Below are 19,998 nucleotides of genomic sequence, written 5' to 3'. Positions count from 1 at the left end.
TATATATATATATATATATATATATATATATATATATATATATATATATATATTAGTAAAAATGATATTATAAAAATGTTTTTTATTTACCAATGCGAAGCTTTCAAAAATTACGTTCTCTCTTTTTTTTTAAAAAAATATTTTTTTAACCAATTTCCAAATTTCTCATTTCTAAAAAATTTTACGGGATTTTTTGAGAATCAAAAATTGCTTTTAAAAATTTATATTGATGTTTCTTTTTTTTTTAGTATTATTTAGAATTTATTTAGAGATTTTCTTGTTAAGTTATTTAATACTGTTAATATATTAATAATGTAACAGTTTCAATTAAAAAAAAAAAAATTTAACAAGGTTGAAAAAACACGTTTAACATACAACACAAGTTTGGGTTTAAAACTTGAAAAAAAAAGTTTTTTTATATCATCATTTAAAAAATTCATCTGCGATAAAAAAAAAAAAAAAAAATTTGATAAAGAGTGTATCTAATCTGCAAAAAATAAAGATCGACTTTCGTCTTTTCATCTGTTTAGCCTGCGTGATCTCTTTTGCCTCTGTTTCTTGCGTTCTCTACTCGTACATAATTTTATTTTTTATAAAATCTTTATTACTTAAAAGGGCATTTTATCATCTGCAACACTTAAATCATTTAGAATTTTCTTGAACTTTTAGCCAAACGTTGATTTTTAAGTTAGAAGGTTTTATTTTAATTTTTAATTATTGTCTTCATACAGCAATTTAATTATTTTGTTATGTAAGAAACTCAGACTTCATCAACTTCGTTAACTGCAAGTGCATTCATTAAATATTTAGTATTGACAGTGAAAAAGATATTTCGTTTATTTTCGCTTGAATACATTTTCATGGATCAAATTAGCTTGAATCGAGAAACGTTGATTGAATGTCGGAGGAAAGTTTGCGTCAGCTTTTTAATGAGACGAAAGATATAGTTGAATAATGTTTAATGAACGTTAAGTATTTTTAGTTGAACCGCTCATTTCGAATCAATGAGATGGATAGTCTGTAAGCACGTTTTTTGAAGGCGTCTAGAAGAATAAATATAAGAATAAAATCAAATGAAAAAGTAATAATGAAAACCTTGGAAACTAATATCTGCTTCCTTCTCTTTCTTGTCCAAGGATCTCTGGTTATTGGTAGGTACCGTTTTTTTGAATTTGTTGTTTGCAAGAACAAATCAATCCCCTTTTTGGAACGGGAAATTAAATAAAAGAAAAAAGAAAAAAATTTAGTCAAACAAGCATCAACATTGATTAACCACTCTTCGAAGTTTACAAAAGTTAACAAGTTTACGAAAATAAAGCAAAAAAAAACAAAAAAAAAACTAGTAAACTAGTTAATATAGTCTTTGAGTAAGATATCTATCATTTCTCTTCTAAGCTTAACATATATTAACATATATTAACATATATTAACATATATTAAGATTAGAGGATGAGTAATAAGTTTCTCAAAGTGGTATCTATTTAAATTCAATACTTTCCTTACAGGAACACCATACGTTAACTCAATTCAACCCAATTGTGGAAGCTTTGCAGGCGGTACTACTATGAAAATTTACGGCAAAGGTATTATTTGCATTTTTTTTATTATTATTTTAAGAATGTTCGATGCGTTGTTAGTAAAAAAAGGCATTTCTTTTGTATCCCATTACAACCTGAAGTCTTGAACTTCATTAGCGTGAATTTATGCATCATTTATCTTAATCACAATTTTCAGTTACACTTGCAACACTTGGTAAAGATTTAAAAAATGTCCGCCCAACTCGCCCCCTGGTCAAACGTAAACATTGTGTAGTGAAATGTATAAAATAGTAAAACCAAATTAACAATAAAAAAGCAGCTTCAATGAAACCTTGATTTTTCTTTATCTTCTCGTCAACTACAATCTAAAATTTTAGTTTTCCAATCTTGGTAGCTTTCAATATTTGTAAGGTAGGTTTGTTGGTAGGTTTCAGTGTTTTAGTGCTTGATGAAGAGATGATTACAGCTTAACCTTTATCAACAAGTGTACAAATTCATCCAAATGTCGCGTGTTGTTTCTGAACAATTTTTGCACCTTTTTCTTATTTAGCACAAGATTTAAAATTCTGTATCATATCATTAATAGCTTTAAAGCCTAATGAAGGTTCTTTGCCAAGGATGACAAGGATGCCACGGATGGGAGCTTTTAAAGCAAAGAATGTAAAATAATACTACACCTTTATGAATGAGTTTGCCCTATCTCAATATTATATGACAAAATACCATAAATATGGTATGATATGAAGCCATTTGAGTCCTTAATCATAAATCTTTTAAATTCCCTGCCCAACAAAAAATTTGCAAGTTGCATCAAGTATCTTTAGTCTTTTCTAGGAAATCATTAAACTAATGTTATTAATTCCGAGACCTTAAGTTTAATCAAGAAACGGATTGTTAAAATTTTTATATATACTCGTATGTAGCATATATATACTCGTATGTAGCTCATGTAATCAATGTATTAAACAAACATTATCAATCACTCATGATTCTTTAGAAACGTTGCAATTTTTCCTTCTAAGTCTTTACAGGTTATTTTTACATTTCTGCTTTCGAAGAAAGTTTTTCAGTTTCTTTTCAGCCTTTTAAATGGTTCTTTGTTAAGTCCATTCAGCAGTTTTTTAAATGCTTTTTTGTCTTTGAAAATTTCACATAGTGTTGCGCTCAGCCAAGTGTTTGCTGATATTTCTTGCAACTAAAAGAGGGTTTGCTTCAGGTTTTTAAATTTTTCAACACTCAGTGATATTCTTTACTTCCATCATCCTTAGCAATGACTAAACCATCTAATTTCACTTTTAATTTCTAAGTTTTTAACCCTTTTCCTTTCTAACTTGCTGCTTCGCCTTTAGTTACATCATGCTTATTTCTCATTTTGTCTAATGTTTTTTTTTTGTCTTGTGCCTTTTCCATGCCTTGTGAAATTTTATCTTTACTTATATCTTTCTTTACTTGTAATTTTGTTGGCTTACACCAAAAAACTCATTCAGCTTCCCAGTAATCCTATTAGAAAAAGTTACATCTATTGTTACAAAAGGCATTTGAATTTGGTCAATGAGGATAGGGAATTAGAGATGTGTGTGTTAAAATTTTTTTTTTTACTTAAATGGACTAACAATTGCAATCATCATATACCTAGATCTACCATTAATAGTGTTACACAAATTCGGTGAATCTTGAAATCTTAACAATTTGGGGAAACCCCTAAAGATAGTGTTTTGGTAATCACCACTCCAGATTAGTATTTTTATAATTTGAACATTTAAAGCAATAAACAAAGTTAAGTGATAAAGAACATCTTATCGCTGAAGCTGAAATAGATAAAATTGGGAAAACGCCAGAAGATATTTTTAACATTTTAAAATCTTAGGGTGTCAGTCGCCACTTTGTGTATCACACTGTAAATCTGTACATAAATACTAAAGGTATTGAAGATCAGTAAAGAAAGTGGTCGGCCACGAACTGCATAAAAACCTGCAGTAATCTAAGCCGTGAGTAGCAGAATTCTGAGGAAGTCTTCTCATTCAAATTATTCAAAGTCCAAGTTAATAAGTATTTTACACGGAGCATGTCGCGCGTTATCAGATAGACCTTTTCATAAAGCATTCCGTGAAAACGAGGCAGTGTTTGTAACAGTCAAAACAAATCAACGATATTTAAAAATGGCAATATCATCTGGGTTGCAATGTGCTTCTTATGAATGTTTTTCATATAGCTATGATTTTGTAGATGGAATTAGAGTTCCAAAAAATATTAGTTTTTTCACATTTCCAGCCGAAACTGGAGATAAGAATATTTGGTGCAAGTTGATAAAGACAAGAAAATAAAGATAATTTCAAAATAACAAAATCTACTCGATTATGTCAAAAGCATTTCTTACAAGAAATGATCCATAGAACCCCTGGTGGTACACGGATAAGACTTATAAAAGGTGCTAGGCCGATATTGCACTCATGAAATAACTTTTCAGTGGCAGATACATCTAGAAAACCACCAAGTTTCAGTCAATTTTTAAAGAAAATATGCAGGCCTCAACTTCAAAATTTCGATGACGATTCGTCTGCATCAACATTATTGTTACCGCCTCTAAATGAAGTAAATTCCTCTTTATCAACATCATTATTAATGCCAACAACATTAATACTATACATAAAGTGCCTCTCAAGAAAAGGAAAGAATCCAGAAATGGAGGGTTATCCTTAGACAATAACATAGTAAATGAAAATTAAATTCTAGAAACTAAATAGAGAAAACACCACCACTTATCACCTCTATATTTATGAAAAGGTCTATCAAATGTAAATGATGGGGGTTTGGCGAAAAAGCACTCGATATTAGCTTATTAGAGTATTTTAACATTGATTTACTGGTACAATACAACATGTATGGCATTTTTTTTTTTTTTTATCTCTTCGATGAAAAACATTAAAGATAAATTTAATAAATAAATTGATTTGTTGTATATGGCTCTCGAGAGGAGGTTCAAGTCAACTGAGTTCAGAGAGGTCATCTTTCAGCATCTGTGATGGTTTGGTGAGATATCTCGTATAAAGAGGTTACCGAGCTACATTTTTGTGCTCAAGATGAATGTAGGCAAGTTCATACCAAAATATCATTTTGGCCAAGACCGTCAAGCCTCTTTATGAGACCATATACAATTTTGATCAGATCTTTCAGCAAGATTCTGCTCTAGCTCCCAACAATGGTTGTAAACTCTGACACCGAAGGTTCAATAAAGCTGAAGACTAGTTTTCTGAAAGCCCAGATTTAAATCTGCTGGACAGAAAATTGCTAAGATGTTAAAGGATTGTTGATTGCTGTCTTTTAAAGGTCTGTATAAAAGCAAAATGAGAGTAATTTGAATAAAACTTTCAAATCTGAATTAGTTAGTTCAAGTAAATAAAAATATCAAAATATGACTCAATTAAATGTAACCTTTTGGAGTTAGTTATGGTAATCTGTTACATTGTCATTTAACCAAAACCAGTCTGCCAAATTAATATCATAATTATGCTGCTGTTTATGTTAATTCAAAGTGCTTGTCTAAGTAAGTATATAATCATGTTATTGTTTGAATAATGAAAATTTTTATGAATAATGAAAATGATTTTTTTTACATTTTAGAATTCCCTGATCAATCAAATAATTCAGTTGTTGTGATGTTAACAAATACGGTTTCTTATGTGGTAAATTACTGTGATATTGTGATTACAGCCTCAAGCCATGAAATTTTAAATTGTGAAACAAGGTAAATAATTTTATGAAACTTTACTAGGTCCAGCTAATTAAAAGAATATTTAACTTTTGAATTTTTGATGATGATAATGATGATAATATAACACTGATGATATTGTTGTCCAACATTCTCTATAATAAACATGTTTTTAAGAAAAATTTCTGATGATGAATCTACATTTGATTACTTCCTCACTGTACTTATAAATGGAGTGGTAGTTTCTTCACCAAAAATTAATTACTACGTAAGAATTATATTTTTTACATACATTTATCTATATGAAAAGTTAATTTCAGTGAAAATTTTGGTTTTTAATAAAAGTTGTTATATAATTTTGCTGCAATATTTTATACCTCTTTTATTATTGCATGTATTTCAGCGTCGAGATGGGTGCACTCCAAAATTAAAAAAAGTTACACCATCAGCTGGTTTACCTGGTATCATTTTTTCTTTCTTATTTCATTCCATTTTGTATTGATCACTGTTTGTCTATATTGTTTTTAAATAATATGACATAAATAAAGTTATGACATAAATAAAGTTATCTTTTTTTTTCCATTTAGTTTAATTTTACATCAATCACTGCACATTCATAGTGTTTTTACATAATGTAATGTAAATATAGTTAAATATGTTAAAGTAAATCACAAAGAATATAAACAAATAATTGTATGTCCATACTGTTTCTTTCCCATTTCATTTGATTTTAAATTGATCACTGTATCCATAGTGCTTTTACATAATATAGCATAAATATGGTTAAGTTTATTTCAATAAATAAAGTTAGTGAAAAAAAATGTAGATACCATTATTAAAAAAAAAAATCTCTGTTCAAATTGGTGATACCATTTTATGAAACAACCTCTATATTTAAATTGGTTATTCTTTAAAAAAGTTTACATTATCACTCTGAAACAAATTTCATTCTCAATTAAAAATATAAAATATCTATTAATTATTTGTACTAGTTGAGTAATTTAGTTTTGTTGCTTATTAAACAAAAAATCCACTTGTACCTTATAGTTTAGTAAAATGAATACTAATTTTCTGATTTTAGGTGAAACAGTGCGTCTAGAAGGTCAAATTTTTACAAAACAAATCAGCAGATTATCTGCAGATTTTGATCCTAACAACTATGAAATTTCAAAGTATTTTTTGATTCTAGTTTTTTAGGTCTTGATTAATTTTTAGTGAAGAAAGAGATTATTGAGAAAAATGTTTAAGTACTTCTTTAATACAGACTCTGTATATACCAACCTACTATGTAAGCGTTTGTGCTTTTTTCCTGAAATTTTTTTTTTTTTCTTCTTAAGAATGTTTGTCGGGAATGACATTTGTGAACCCTTCGATCCTGAAACCAATGAGCTGTATATATTTTTTGTTTGTTTTTTTTTACTTTGATATTATTTTTAGGAAAGGTAAAAATAGTCTTATTCATAAAAACTCATCATTTTTATTTCAAAGAAAATTTTTTTTATGTTGTTATTTTGTTATTTAGCATTGGTGTTATTGACCTGACTCCGTTTTATTGGTGGAATGATGGCTGGGTGATGTGCTCACCAAAAATAAAGACTGTTGGTAAGCTCAAAAACTCTTCTAAAGAAGTTTTTTTCATTGCATATTGTTAATATTAGTAATTATAGGACAAAATCAAAAAACTTTTGAATTTCTTTTCTACCTCTAAGTGTTTCTAAGTACTTTCTTTTTTTTCCTACAAAAATTCTCAAATTAGTTTTCATTTCTTTTCTTTCCTACTAAAATTCTCAAATTAGTTTTCATTTCTTGCTGTTAGTTTCACAAAAACTTGTAACAAAAGTTGTCTCATTTATTCAATTATTTGGTTAACTGTGAGCTACTTCTGAGTTAAAATAGGTTATAAAACAGGACTTTAAAAATAGAATATCAAAATAACAGTCTGGTGTAAATCACTGCAAGTTTAGCATAATTGTCATAATTGCATAATTGCTTGAAACACTACATAATTTACTTAGTATTGGAACACTACATAATTTACTATACCTTCATCAGAATTGTTTTTATTGCTTTTGCTCTTTTTTTTTTTTTTTTTTTTTGTTTTGTTATTCTTTTTTCTTAATTTCTTGCTTCAAAGCATTTGCTTAACTTTACCAAAAAGATTCACCTTTTTTCATTGCATAATTAAAATTTTATTACATAATTATAATTTAATTGCATATTGTTAAATAATAAAGCAAAAAAACATGATTCTTTTTATGTCCCATAATAATGGGACATAAAAAGAATCATGTTTTTTTGCTTCTTAACTAACTTTGATGGGACAGAATCATAATTTAGAATCACTTTGATGTTGAGTACATGAATAAAATGTTTAAATTAATTTAACACTATCTCTTCAACACTGCAGCAAGAACATGTAGGTTTTAAGTTTTCTGGGTAAGAAATATTATTTAAATGGAAAAAAATGGTAAATATCATACAAAAAGAACAAAATTTTCTTGTAATGATAAGAACTGTTTTTGCTGACTAATAGTGGGAGGTAAATTGAATTATTAAATATGCTATAATGGCTGACATTGGTTCTTTTCTTCAGATTCAAATGGATACACATGGTAGATTATCTGCTTCCTGGTATTAAGACCTACTTTTGCAATTTCTAAAGTCATAGAAACTACATAATTTAGGTTTCAACCAACAACTTTTCTGATATTAAATTTAGATCTATACCAATTATGACAATCATTTTATTGCATACATTTATTTGAATCTACTCTATTTTCAATCAACATAAATACTTTTTAATAATTAGTCAATTCAAATATGCTTTAGATAAAGTTTTTGATTGAAATGAAAGTTTGATGGAGTAGGTGTAAATCAAAAAAAAAAAGAGATAAACTGAAACTTGAAAATAAAATTGTAGGTCGTCTTTATAGTATCACCATTTTTAGTAGTTTGAAAAATAATAGATTAAAATTTCAGTTTAAAAACTCTTCAGTTTAGTTGACACCAAGCAATCAAGTGGTTTTATTTTTTGATGAAAAATTTAAGACAAAATTTTATTTAAAATGATTTTCCTATTTTGGGTTAAAATAATGCCTATATTTTAAATTTCTTTAATAAGATTTAAAAGTTTAAAAATGGCGATGTTGTAGAGCTTCATGGCAGGCTGTAAAGCTCATTAGCAGTTCTTTTAACAGATATGGGTACAAATTTAAAATGTGAATGCAAAACACACAAAGTAAATACAAAACTTCATAAACAATGTTTTGGAAAGAAAAGTATTAAAAAACAGTGCCTTAAAATTTAAACTGCACAAAAGCATGGTTTTTAGAAAGTGACAACCATTGCAGTTGCTTTAATAGGAACTTGTTTGGGTTTTTGTGCTGTGTTTTTCACAGTTTTATGGTGTCATAAAAAGCAATAAAATGTTTTAAAGTGCATGCAGTAAGTTATCATGCAGGTTTAATTCACTACAACCTTTCTAGTATGCACATTACTGCTAAAAAGCCTATTCTAAAAATGCTGAAAGCATTTTAAGAACTCAAAAGATCTTTGTTTGATGTTTTCTTTTTTACTTTTTGTTAAGGCTCCTGGAGATCTTCTTTCATCGTAAGCAATTCAGCTGGTCGCTCAACACGTGAAAAATCTTCAATAATGGTTGATCAAAATGATTATATTTACAACTATCAAACTTTTGCAGGTTAACCATTTTTTAGAATTCTTTTTTTAAAAAAAACTAAAGAAAATGTGGAGAAAGTTTTTTATATGATGAAAAAACCTGATTATTTGTATTTTAAAAGTTCTATTTGTGATATATAACATTGGTCTAGCTATAAATTAGTAATTATCAAATATTTTTTAAAAAGGAAATGTAAAAGAACCTATAAACTTGCATTTCTTATTTTTTTAAATTAACCCTCAAAAACTAAGTGTGCAGCTCTTCTGTTACACCCCAGGATAAAAAAGGTCTGTAATGTTTAAAAAGTCTATACAAAGTTACATGAATCTTAAAAACTTCTATAGAGTCTCAAAAGATTGTAGAAGTTCTATAGGATTTTTAAAGAGTTTTCTTGTCCTAGGAATGCACCATTAGAAGTGAAATATTTTTAGGAAAACTTCATAACTAAAAGTTTAACTTTTTATTTAATGTCTTTAAATGATTTTAAAATAGTATGATATAATATTGTTAGATTTATTTACTTTTTTTTAATCAAGAAATTGAAACTATATTGCCAAGAAGTGGCAGTACAGAAGGAGGAACTGTTATCACAATCACTGGAAGATTCTTTGGAAATATTGCAGATAATGTGAAAGTTAAAGTTCACGGAGTTGATTGCACAGTGTTGTCAGTTAATGATACAGTAATAAAATGCCAAACAGGGCCACTCAATGGAACATACCAAACTGGTGATATATTCCCAGGTGATATTTTCCTTCTTTTTTCTCTTAGAAATAACACAATAAGAAAAGTAATGTAAACTAAGATTATTTTAAGACTTGCGCTAAAGCATCTGATAGTAGTTTGATTTTAACAATATTGTTAACCACTTATGATGTATATCTAACAATGTAGTCAGAAAAAGCCAAAAAGGGATATGGCTTCATGTAATTCTGTTGTGTTAAGTGCTATAACATCCAATGACATTATGGAGTTAATTTTTACCAGTAAAAAAAAAAAAGCAATCATCAAAATGTATAGGTGGTTTTTTGTAATGATTTTTGAAGGATATTTTTGGAAAACTATGCAGTGTAAATGTATGAGAAATTTGTAAAGACAGCTTTTGCTTGTAGAGAATGTTAATCTTATTTTATTTTTTGAAAGGTACCTTGTCAATATTATTATCCGAATTATATTTTTGTTAAGGTGGGCGTGGCTATGATGCTGAAATCTGGCCAGGTGTAAGTTATAATGTGGCAGATGTAAAAAACAAATATAACCAAACATATCCAGTTCCAGTTGTCAAAAACACATCTTATTCAGAACTGCAGATTTATAGCAGAATTAATTATCTACCATCACGATACAACGCTATTGCAGCAAGAGTTACAGGGTTTTTGCGACCACCACAGGATGGCTTTTACCATATTATAATAAATGCTGATGATTTAAGCTTTTTAGAAATCAGTGATTCTCCTTCAAATATGTCAACCACAAAAATGGTAAATGTTGTATGATTTTATCATTATTCAATATATCAAAGTTTTTATGTGGAATGTTACATAAGAGTTAAGCCAGGAGCGAAGAGTTTAGTTTGTTACATCAAGGTGTTTGTTATATCTGGTTGTTCACTATATCAAGATTCTACTTGTATGTATACTTTTATCCCTTTAGGTAAAAGTTGCTTGGTGCAATGCTTGGACAGGCACCACTTACTTCAGGTATCCAGAGCAAAAATCTGCAAAGATGTTCCTGAGAAGTGATCGAGAATATTTTTTCAAAGCTTATTTAGCAGATTATGGTGGTGAATATCAGCTGGAGGTTGGGTTACTAGGATACAAAACTAATCTAAGTAATGCTGATGTAGATGATGTCTTCAATGAAATTCAAAATTTAGCAATATATTCTGATTACAAACCAGAAATACAGGTAAACACATTTTTAGTATTGCTATGAGTACTTGATGCTAGCAGTGATGTGCAGTATTTCAAATACATTTACTGTATTTGAAATACTTTTTTAGGAGTTATACATTTAGTCAATTCTGTGTTTTTATATTTTTAGCTTTTTTTCTTCAGTATTTTTTCTGACATTTTGTTAAAAATAGATGAGCATAAATTAAGAATAAGCAAATTTTTGCAAAGATCCCAAAGAAAATGCATTTAAAACAATTTTATTAGAAAAGACTGCAAATAACCTTAAAAATTGTGCAGTTAGAAAGACAATGAAAGTTTGTGAAACAGTGAAATGATAACTAGCAATAATTAGAAATTACTGTAAAAAAACTGGTGTTAAATATAGTATACCTATACCATCAACACTGGTGTACCTTCTTTTTGGCTATGGTGGGCTTGTTCATACATTATAGTCTTTTGTCAGATGGTATGTTTGAACAGTGATTATTGCTAAAAGAAAATCAGTTGCTAATTAAGATAAATTATTGGAAAAAGAAAACCAATTATTATGATAAATTATGATACATTATAAAAAATCATGTAACATTTATTTAGTTTACGCTTTATTGCATGTAATGCATTAAATTATGATGATATCTTAATGATGTATTAATTGATTTTTTACATGTTTATAAGAAACAGAGATGATTATAAGTTAGCCAGTTAAGTTTTACTTCAGAATTATATGCCAATGAAATACTTAAGTATAAAAAGGGATGTCTGTAATATTATTAATGACATTTATATTATTGTTATTGCTATTGTTATTATAGGTATGTTAAAAATATTATCAATAGTTTTTAGACTGTTTTATGACTTGTAAAGTATGTTTCTCTAGATAATTGATGTTAGCAAACTAAATGCAAGCAGCCAAATTTTGTTGGCAGTTGAAAACCGCATCACTAGGTCATTCTCAGTAAATAAATCTTTCACAGATATTGAAAATATTTTAAAAGCAGACATCTTCTCAGAAAATTGCTCTTTTTCCTCAACTAATGGTATAATTATTTTTTTGAATTTAGTTAATATTATTAATCTTAAAGGCAATCATCCACAGTTATGCACAATCGGAAACATTCTAAAAATTTCAATTTTATTACAGTTTGAATATTAAACTGGGGGAATTATTTTGCCTTTTATTAATAACCAATCCTGTAAGTTTTTTTCATTTTCCATCTGCATACCAAAATTAATAAAATTTATTGAATGATATAAAATAGGGAGATATGGTTTTTTTTTTCCAAATGCTATCAACTGGAAATTTTTTTAGAAATTAAAAGTTTATTAGAAAATAAAAGTTTTATATTTTTATTAGGAGCAAATACTTATAATTAGAACACTAAATAGCACATAAACATAGTTTTAATGTTTAAACAAAGAGTTATAAAACTCCTAATATTCTTGATATGATGACATTTTTACCATAATTCTTATTTGTTAACATAGAAATTATTTGCATGTGTGCTCTGACACTTTCTTTTGTTAGCATTTTTGTTGTTTTTTGTAAAGCAGAAATTATTGTTGATTTTTCAGGAGCAAACGTGTTTTACTCTGAAGGGTATGAGTTTGATAAGATAACTGGAAGTCAAGAATATGGCGTGCGTATAGAAAACCAGCGTCCTTTTTGTGGTCGTCGCATGCTTCAACTTTCTAAAGAGTTAATAATATTTTATGCTGATCAAACTGTAGCTGATGATGGTACTAAAAAGTCGTCAATCAATATATTTACACATCAATATGTAAGCATAAATTTAGAACATCTAGATATGTTAATATTATGCGTGAAATATTAAATCTCTACAAGTTTTTAAGATTTCATATTTATTTGCAATATTCAATATTCATATTTAGTTCTTAGTTTTATGTTTCATTTCAGTTAATTTAAATGATAAAAACTTACTTTTAAACCTAAGTAATTTCTTTGTATTTTTTGGTGATTTGGATCTTGTTGTATTTGGATGATAACATTTTAATGCGGTTTAGTATATTTTGTAGCTGTACTTCTTTGTTCGTGGTGCGTTTGCAAGCACTATTAATTTACAATTGTCTTATCAAAAAACTGATGGTACAACAGCTGTAATGACAAAGAATTACCAATTTAATGTTGACAATAGAGGAATGGCTTTTATGAACATGAAAGACTCCATAACAGCTGAAAGTTGGTATGTTAAATATTCTCCTGTATATGTGATTTCTATACAACTTGTTCGTGATCCTTCTCAAGATGCATCAATTCCAATTTTTGTGGATGAAGTGTGGATTGCAAACATGCCGAGAGTTGGTGAGTAATGTGCTAAAGTAACAAAGTACTATTATTTTGAAAGAAATTCCAAAGCAGAACCAATAAAAAATCTTTCAATCATTTCAATATCTAGTCCATTTTTAAAGATTTTTCTCATCGCATTAATTTTAAAATTTTCTTTACTTTAGTGTACTATTTTTATTACTGAAATTCTAAAAAATCTATAACTAGAACTATTTCTATCTCTTTAGTTGATAGTGTTGATAGCGCTCCTGGGATGTGGGTTGATACATTAAAGGTTGATAACAAAACTGGAATCAATACCACTGGAAACCCAGCAGTGAGAAAATGGGCTGTTTCAATGTTTGTCAATAACTGTGGGAACAACTCATTTGCTTTTCAAGCAATTAGTGATGAGAAACCAGTTCCAGCATATAAATATCAAACTTCCACTCCGCCGCTATCTGGTACTTTCAAAATTGCATACAAATTAGATGACGGAACAGTTGTTTTAACTAATGGTAATGATTTTATAGTTTTATTTATTTTCATGTAAAATTGTCTTTAATGTTATGATTGTTTTGTTGTTGTGGTTGTTGTTGTTGTTCATCATCATCATCGTCATCATCATCATCATCATCATCATCATCATCATCATCATCATCATCATCATCATCATCATCATCATCATCATCATCATCATCATCATCATCATCATCATCATCATCATTTCATCATCATTTCATCATCATTTCATCATCATTTCATCATCATCATCATCAACATTGTCAAAATCATCATTATTTTATCTAAATTATGTTATGATATATTAATAATTTTATACTTTTTTAATGCTTTGAGTTTTGCTATGATAAATATTTTGCTGCGAAATTTTGTGATAGCTATTATCATTGAATGTTTTTAGACATTCCTCTCAATGTGGATGCAATCAGCTTAAAAAAAACACTGGAAGACAATATACCCAAAACTGTGTTTGTTGTAACTGGTTCTGCCAATTGTTCACGCTATGAATGGAGAGTTGAATGGTTTTCCGGGGGAGGAGATAAAGAACCATTGCAGTTATTAATAGATAATGTTCATGGCCAAGGTGTTTTGAGCAGTGTTACAACTATTCAAGATGGTGGGATATTATTTGGTCCACTACCAGGAGAGTTTCTTCAGCTTGCTGAGCCAACTCCTCAAGTAAAGTGGCTAAAGGCTTTTAAGAAATTGTGTTGTACATGCTGTTTTGTGCAAAAGGGTTTAGGGTTAAAATTGCTTTAAAAAGTGTTATTTTTCTTTGTTTTGAGGTTGTTGTATCAATTAATGGAATTGTATCAAAGTGTAAAATACGTGGAAACTGTGGATATAATTACTCTGCAGCATTTACACCCCAATGTTTTGCAATAACACCATCAGTGGGACGAAATGGGACAAATGTTGCTGTAAGTTGTAATGGTTGTGTAAACAAAACGAAAGTGTTTATTGGTGGAGTTGAGTGTATTGTTACAAGTCAAACTGCTACAAATGTAATGTGTACTGTCGGTAAGTTTTTCTCTTCTACAAAATTATTACACTATTACAAACTATCGTCATTGAATTTTTTGTTTATCAAAAAGTTGGCTTTTTTTTAATGCTCAGACAATATATATCTTCTGCATAGAGTAAACTGATCATTAATAACATGATAGAAAATAAAACAATGAAGTTTGTAAATAAAAGTGGTTTTTAAGAATATTGCAACAGACAATCCTACAGCACTTTATTTGGAATAAATATCACCTCTTTACTATTAGAATTAAGAAACTTTTTTTTAATAACTTAAGGTGAACTTCAAGCTGGCTTTCAAAATGTTGATGTTTTTGTGGATGGTATTGGAAAATGTCAGTCTATGAATAATATTGCGTTTCAGTAAGTGTTTAAGTGGATATCTTTTCAATTTTTGTACTGGAGTAAAGTTCTACATAAGCTCTTTCATGCTACGTCTATTGTTTTTTTTGTTTTTGTTTTTTTACTGAAAATTGTGTTTTGTAATTACAAAATATGAAATATTTATCTTATTTTTCATGTTTTTTTTCAAAAGAACAACAAATCTTGTTGTTGTTGTTGTTGTATTATTCTTTTTAATTTCTTACTTTCAGGTATCAACTTTCAGTTGATAAAATTCTACCTGACCAAGGAGCATCAACAGGTGGTTTACCGATCACTATTAAAGGATCAGGTTTTGGAAATAGTGTTATTGGTGTAACAGTAAAGTTGGGATCTTATAACTGCTTTGTTACCAGTGTTTCAATGTATTCAATTACTTGTGTAACAGAAAAAGCAGAAGTAGATGGTCCTGTTACTCTGAATGTAGGTACTTAAATACATAGAGAAAAGTATAACATTTATAATTTAGACGTAATTGATGTAAATCTAAATAAATAATTTATATATACAGTAAAAGCCAGTTGTTTTAAACTTGCAAGGGACCAAAGATTTTTTTCATAAGGTGTATAAAAATCATTATTTGGGGAAACAAGGAAACAAGGAAAAAAGTGTTTGAATAAAAAAAAGTTCATTAGCTTCTGTTTTTTTTAAATGTTTTTTTTTTAAATGTTTAAATGTTTAAGACTGTTAAAACCATATCTTAGACAAACAAAGTGAAGACTGTTTTTTACAACTTTTACAGTGTTTCAATTAAAAAAAGTTCATTAGCTTCTGTTTTTTTCTGTTTTGTTCTGTTTATTAGCTTTTTTTAAATTTTTTTTAAAATCTTCTTTCAATCTTCAAACTTCTTATCCATTTGTACTGCAATCAGTAGTTGAGTTTTCTAAAGTCTCTCTAATTAATTTTCTTCCAATTTTAGTGCTGAAGTAGATTCTGACAGCAAAAACATTTTTGTTAGCAATGTTTTTGCTGTTGAAAACTGTTTTAACTTTTCAACTGTTTCAAATCAGTTCAACAATTTTGTGTTGAACTGATTGAAACAGTTGAAAAGTTAAATTAAAAGTTAAATTTCATCCTCCAAATCGTTAGATGGGTCATTTTTGTCAGCTGTAGTTATTTATCGATTTGCAGTAAAGATTCCTTCATTTCAAAAGCAGTTTACAATTGTTTTGATGGATACTGGGTTCCCAACAGACACCATTTGTATTCCATTCTAGATAAACCTTTCTGATGGGGCTTTATTATCCAATTACCTAATGATTATCATTCTAACCATATTTTTACAATATTGTGCTCTCAGTGATCTTATAACACCTAGATCCATAGGATGTTTTATTTTTGTAGTGGCATTTGTTCCTACTTAACTTTATTTTTTAATTAGTTACTATTTTCCCAACTTGATTCCCCAGAATTTGTTTTGAAAGTGATATTTCTTCATTTTCTTCCATCCACATAACTAACCTTTTAAGATTTTACATTTTGTCCTTCTTCAAGTAGTGACAAGATTTTATCAGTATTTATGTATCATGTTAATATGGTTTTTTTTAATGTAATCTATTTTACTGCAGCATCTTTGAACTTTTTCTGGCAGAGCTTTGTGAATATGTTTTCATTTTTGTCTCCTTACTAATATCTTATTCTTGTTTAAATGCACAAGTGCTTTACATGATATACACACATAAATTACATTACATTTAAACTTTGTATAGAATTCTTATTGGCTAGTTTAGATATTCAAAGTCCCCTTCAAAATATTAAAAATTCTTTAAACTAATTAAAGTTTTACAAATGATTAGAAACATCAAACAGAAGATTTATATTAAATTGAAGTTCTAGCTTTGTTAATTTTATTCATTTTCCTTCATTACTGCAGTTAAAGGACGGCATTTATCAATTAAGAACTAGAGAATGTTTTGTAAATTTTATTACCACAACTTTTTGCGATAAATATCTTATTCAGTAGTTGTATGTATTTTGGTCAACAAATTTCAAAATACTTCATGTTACATAAGATCATGTGCATTATGTACACACCATGTGTTTAACTTCGCTTCCTTATATTATTTTATTTATTTAATAATTCATCATTACAAAATTTAATGTGCTGGTTGATGACATAAAATTGATTTTTATTTGGTTTTTGTGGGGAGAAGTTTAAAAAAACAATTATATTTATTTTTCTGAGACATCAGCCAAATAAAGTTGCATACAAGTTATTGAACGTTGTATAAAAAAGTACAACTTCAAAAAGCAAACAAATCTCTCTTCTATGTAACTTTAGCTATAGAAAATAAAAGATTTGCAATTTTTACTGAGATGCAGATTTTGTTGATCATTTATAGTGTTACGAATGCTGTAATTTATATTTACCCTTTTTGGTAATAATTATCAGTGTTTCAGAATCATTATATAACTATTGAAACTAAAGAAGGAAATAGTGAAATGCATGTTTATTTATTTTTTCCCAAACTATGCAATTTCTTCCTTGTAAATTTAATTTGAATGAGTCTTCTAATATGTGTGAACTGATAACTATTATTACACTAATATGTAACCAATTAATATTTTAATTGATCACCAAAATGTTATCCTCACTTAGGAGTTATTCTGACTATTTGATGACCAATTAAAGATGCCTTAACAGTAGCTAGTATTTGAGCTCTATTGTTGTTAAGTTGTTCCTTTTCTGATTATGCAGTTCTCAATATAATCAATCAAAAATAATTTGCCAAGTTTGATTAATTGCCTCTAAATTATGCACCAACAGATTCTTATTTCATAAAACTGAAATTCAGGTGAAATGGGGGCAAATCTTTCCCATAAATTGAAATGACTCATCAATTATGCCTTAACAGTAGTTAGCTGCTGTTAGCTGAATGAAAATTTCAATGATATATCTTTTACAAAATCCAAAATTTTGACTATTGTGTGTTTCTAAATCTTCTTACACAACATTTCCTGGTTTGCGAAAAAGTTTAAAAAAGATTTATTGAGCAAATAAAGCAGCTAAATTAGATTCTTTTAAAAAGTTGATGTTTATTATGTTTAATAAACATAAACTACAAAATATTTTAAAAATAATTTGTAGTTTCACACTTAGAAAGTGTTATTGGCTTTTTTTGAACAGTTCAAGTCCCAGAATATTTAGAATTAGTTACATGTAATAATACTTCACCTAATTTTGATTGCAAAACTTCATCCCCCGTTATCAAATTTTTTAGCAGGTTTGGTTATTTTCTTAAATAAGTCCTTATAATTAAAGGATCAAAATGGCAATAATTTTTTTTTAACATACATAGTTTTAATTTTAGCTTATCGTTAATGGAAATAAAGCTATTGGAGGCTCATTTACATTTAACTCTTCATTGAATCCAAAAATCAGCAGTGTTTCACCTCTTCATGTATATGATGATATAATCACATTGAATGGATCAAACTTAAAAGCTGGAAACGGAGAGAATACTTTGGTTACAATCAATAATCGTAGCTGTGAAATAGTGTCTTTGTCATCAACCATTTTAAAATGCCGTCCTCCTCCATTGAATTTGTCAGTTGAACTTAGAGTATTTGTGCCTGGTGCTGGTTCTGTATTGCAGACATTGTCTGTTATCTTAAAGCTCTCTGGTTTTACCCCTACAACTGGATCCTATTTTGGTGGAACACTAATCACATTGAATGGGCAAGGATTTGGGGAAAATGCTTCTGATGTTAAAGTTCTTTTCCAAAATAAAACTTGTGCTGTGCAAAGTTGCACAGACAACAAAATCACTTGCATTACATCTTCTGCCTCAAATACATTTTATGTCGACAACTCTGGCAGAGGAGGTATGTTTTTTTTTTTAAAAAAAAGTCTCAGCATAATTTAAAATTTATTTTTAATTTAAATGTCAGATAATTTTTGTTTTTATTGTTGTATATGTGTATATGAAATTTAATAGACAAAAATATGTATTTTTTAGAATTTGGAACTGGTACTGCCTGGAGTAAGAATACTATATATATCAATGAAGGAGACTCAATTGTGGTTTGTTTGTAATTCAATAGTTAAAACATTATAAAGTTCAAGTTGTCCCAAAATAATATAGCACTAAATTGTAATATCATCTAGTAATATCTTAATATCTTAACATGTGAAGATATTTTATTAATTTGCTGAATGTAATTATATTTTCTTATTATCAATGTAAAGGTAATTAAGTTAATGTTCAGTTAATGTTAAGTTAATGCTAACATTTTAGTTGCACAGTTGCACACCATTTGACTGGAGATGGAATTTTGTTTCGAGCCCTGTGCTCACTTTTCTTTTTTTTTTTTTGAATCCTGACTTAAATATTCATTAAATTTTCTTTGTGAACACTTAAATTTTCTTTAAGTCTTGAACTCTTTTTGAATTTTTGTTGAACTTTTCTTGAATTCTTTAGCCTTTTTAAGAATCGCCTGTAAATAGTAATAGTTTGTTAAGTGAGAATCTAGAACCCAAGAGTCTAGAGAGTCTTAATGCCAAGGTATAGCAACATACAGAGTATAGACCTGTTTGTTGTTATGCCTTGAGATTTAAAGTGAATATTTTTGTACTTATGTTTGTTTATTTATTTAAAAGTACCTTTCTTGAGGTAAATAAAATATTGCATATTTAGTACTCATGGGGTTCAAATCCTGACTCAAACTACATGATTTCTGTTATACGATACTCTGCTGAAAATCCTAGCTCTAAAGAGCTACTTTGTCCACCTAGCAATACAGGAAGTTACACAGTGACTTTTTCAACTAATGGAACATTTATAGTTTCAAGCGGAAAGTATATCAAAAATAATGATGCAGAACTCCAAGAAATGGTTGTAGTTTCAAAGTTATTGCAGATTCAGGCTGATTTATCATTATCAGTTAAAGGTTGAATTTAGTTTTATGATAAAGTTTTCTTTAATTGTAATTGATTTTTAAACGATATTTAAATGATTTGTTTAAAT

At 28.2% G+C, this 19,998-nt stretch overlaps 1 protein-coding gene across 2 annotated transcripts in view; it reads left to right on the top strand.

Moving 5' to 3' along the window:
* The first annotated feature begins 860 nt into the window (after nucleotides 1–860).
* Nucleotides 861–19,998, top strand: part of LOC145192957 (fibrocystin-L-like) — a 49,755-nt gene continuing 30,617 nt past the window's right edge. The window contains exons 1-23 of one of the 2 annotated variants that reach the window (XM_090072262.1): nucleotides 861–1,151; nucleotides 1,506–1,583; nucleotides 5,160–5,283; nucleotides 5,425–5,515; nucleotides 5,651–5,708; nucleotides 6,329–6,419; nucleotides 6,585–6,638; nucleotides 6,770–6,849; nucleotides 8,834–8,947; nucleotides 9,463–9,669; nucleotides 10,112–10,407; nucleotides 10,580–10,834; nucleotides 11,699–11,858; nucleotides 12,394–12,599; nucleotides 12,856–13,141; nucleotides 13,354–13,623; nucleotides 14,028–14,305; nucleotides 14,413–14,647; nucleotides 14,929–15,013; nucleotides 15,244–15,454; nucleotides 18,343–18,856; nucleotides 18,991–19,055; nucleotides 19,669–19,921. In XM_090072262.1, coding sequence (XP_089928388.1) covers nucleotides 1,088–1,151; nucleotides 1,506–1,583; nucleotides 5,160–5,283; nucleotides 5,425–5,515; nucleotides 5,651–5,708; nucleotides 6,329–6,419; nucleotides 6,585–6,638; nucleotides 6,770–6,849; nucleotides 8,834–8,947; nucleotides 9,463–9,669; nucleotides 10,112–10,407; nucleotides 10,580–10,834; nucleotides 11,699–11,858; nucleotides 12,394–12,599; nucleotides 12,856–13,141; nucleotides 13,354–13,623; nucleotides 14,028–14,305; nucleotides 14,413–14,647; nucleotides 14,929–15,013; nucleotides 15,244–15,454; nucleotides 18,343–18,856; nucleotides 18,991–19,055; nucleotides 19,669–19,921 — 4,075 coding nt within the window. In that variant the 5' untranslated portion in view covers nucleotides 861–1,087. Of the gene's footprint in view, nucleotides 1,152–1,505; nucleotides 1,584–3,644; nucleotides 4,866–5,159; nucleotides 5,284–5,424; nucleotides 5,516–5,650; nucleotides 5,709–6,328; nucleotides 6,420–6,584; nucleotides 6,639–6,769; nucleotides 6,850–8,833; nucleotides 8,948–9,462; nucleotides 9,670–10,111; nucleotides 10,408–10,579; nucleotides 10,835–11,698; nucleotides 11,859–12,393; nucleotides 12,600–12,855; nucleotides 13,142–13,353; nucleotides 13,624–14,027; nucleotides 14,306–14,412; nucleotides 14,648–14,928; nucleotides 15,014–15,243; nucleotides 15,455–18,342; nucleotides 18,857–18,990; nucleotides 19,056–19,668; nucleotides 19,922–19,998 lie in introns of those variants that run through there. The other variant, XM_090072263.1, reaches the window with a different exon arrangement.

Source organism: Hydra viridissima, unplaced genomic scaffold, assembly GCF_058129835.1.
Source record: "Hydra viridissima isolate aposymbiotic clone 2 unplaced genomic scaffold, HvirCarnegie_v1 scaffold_14, whole genome shotgun sequence".
Classification (NCBI taxonomy): domain Eukaryota; kingdom Metazoa; phylum Cnidaria; class Hydrozoa; order Anthoathecata; family Hydridae; genus Hydra; species Hydra viridissima.
The sequence above is the reverse complement of the archived record's forward strand: the minus strand, read 5'-3'. Positions and strand labels throughout refer to the sequence as shown.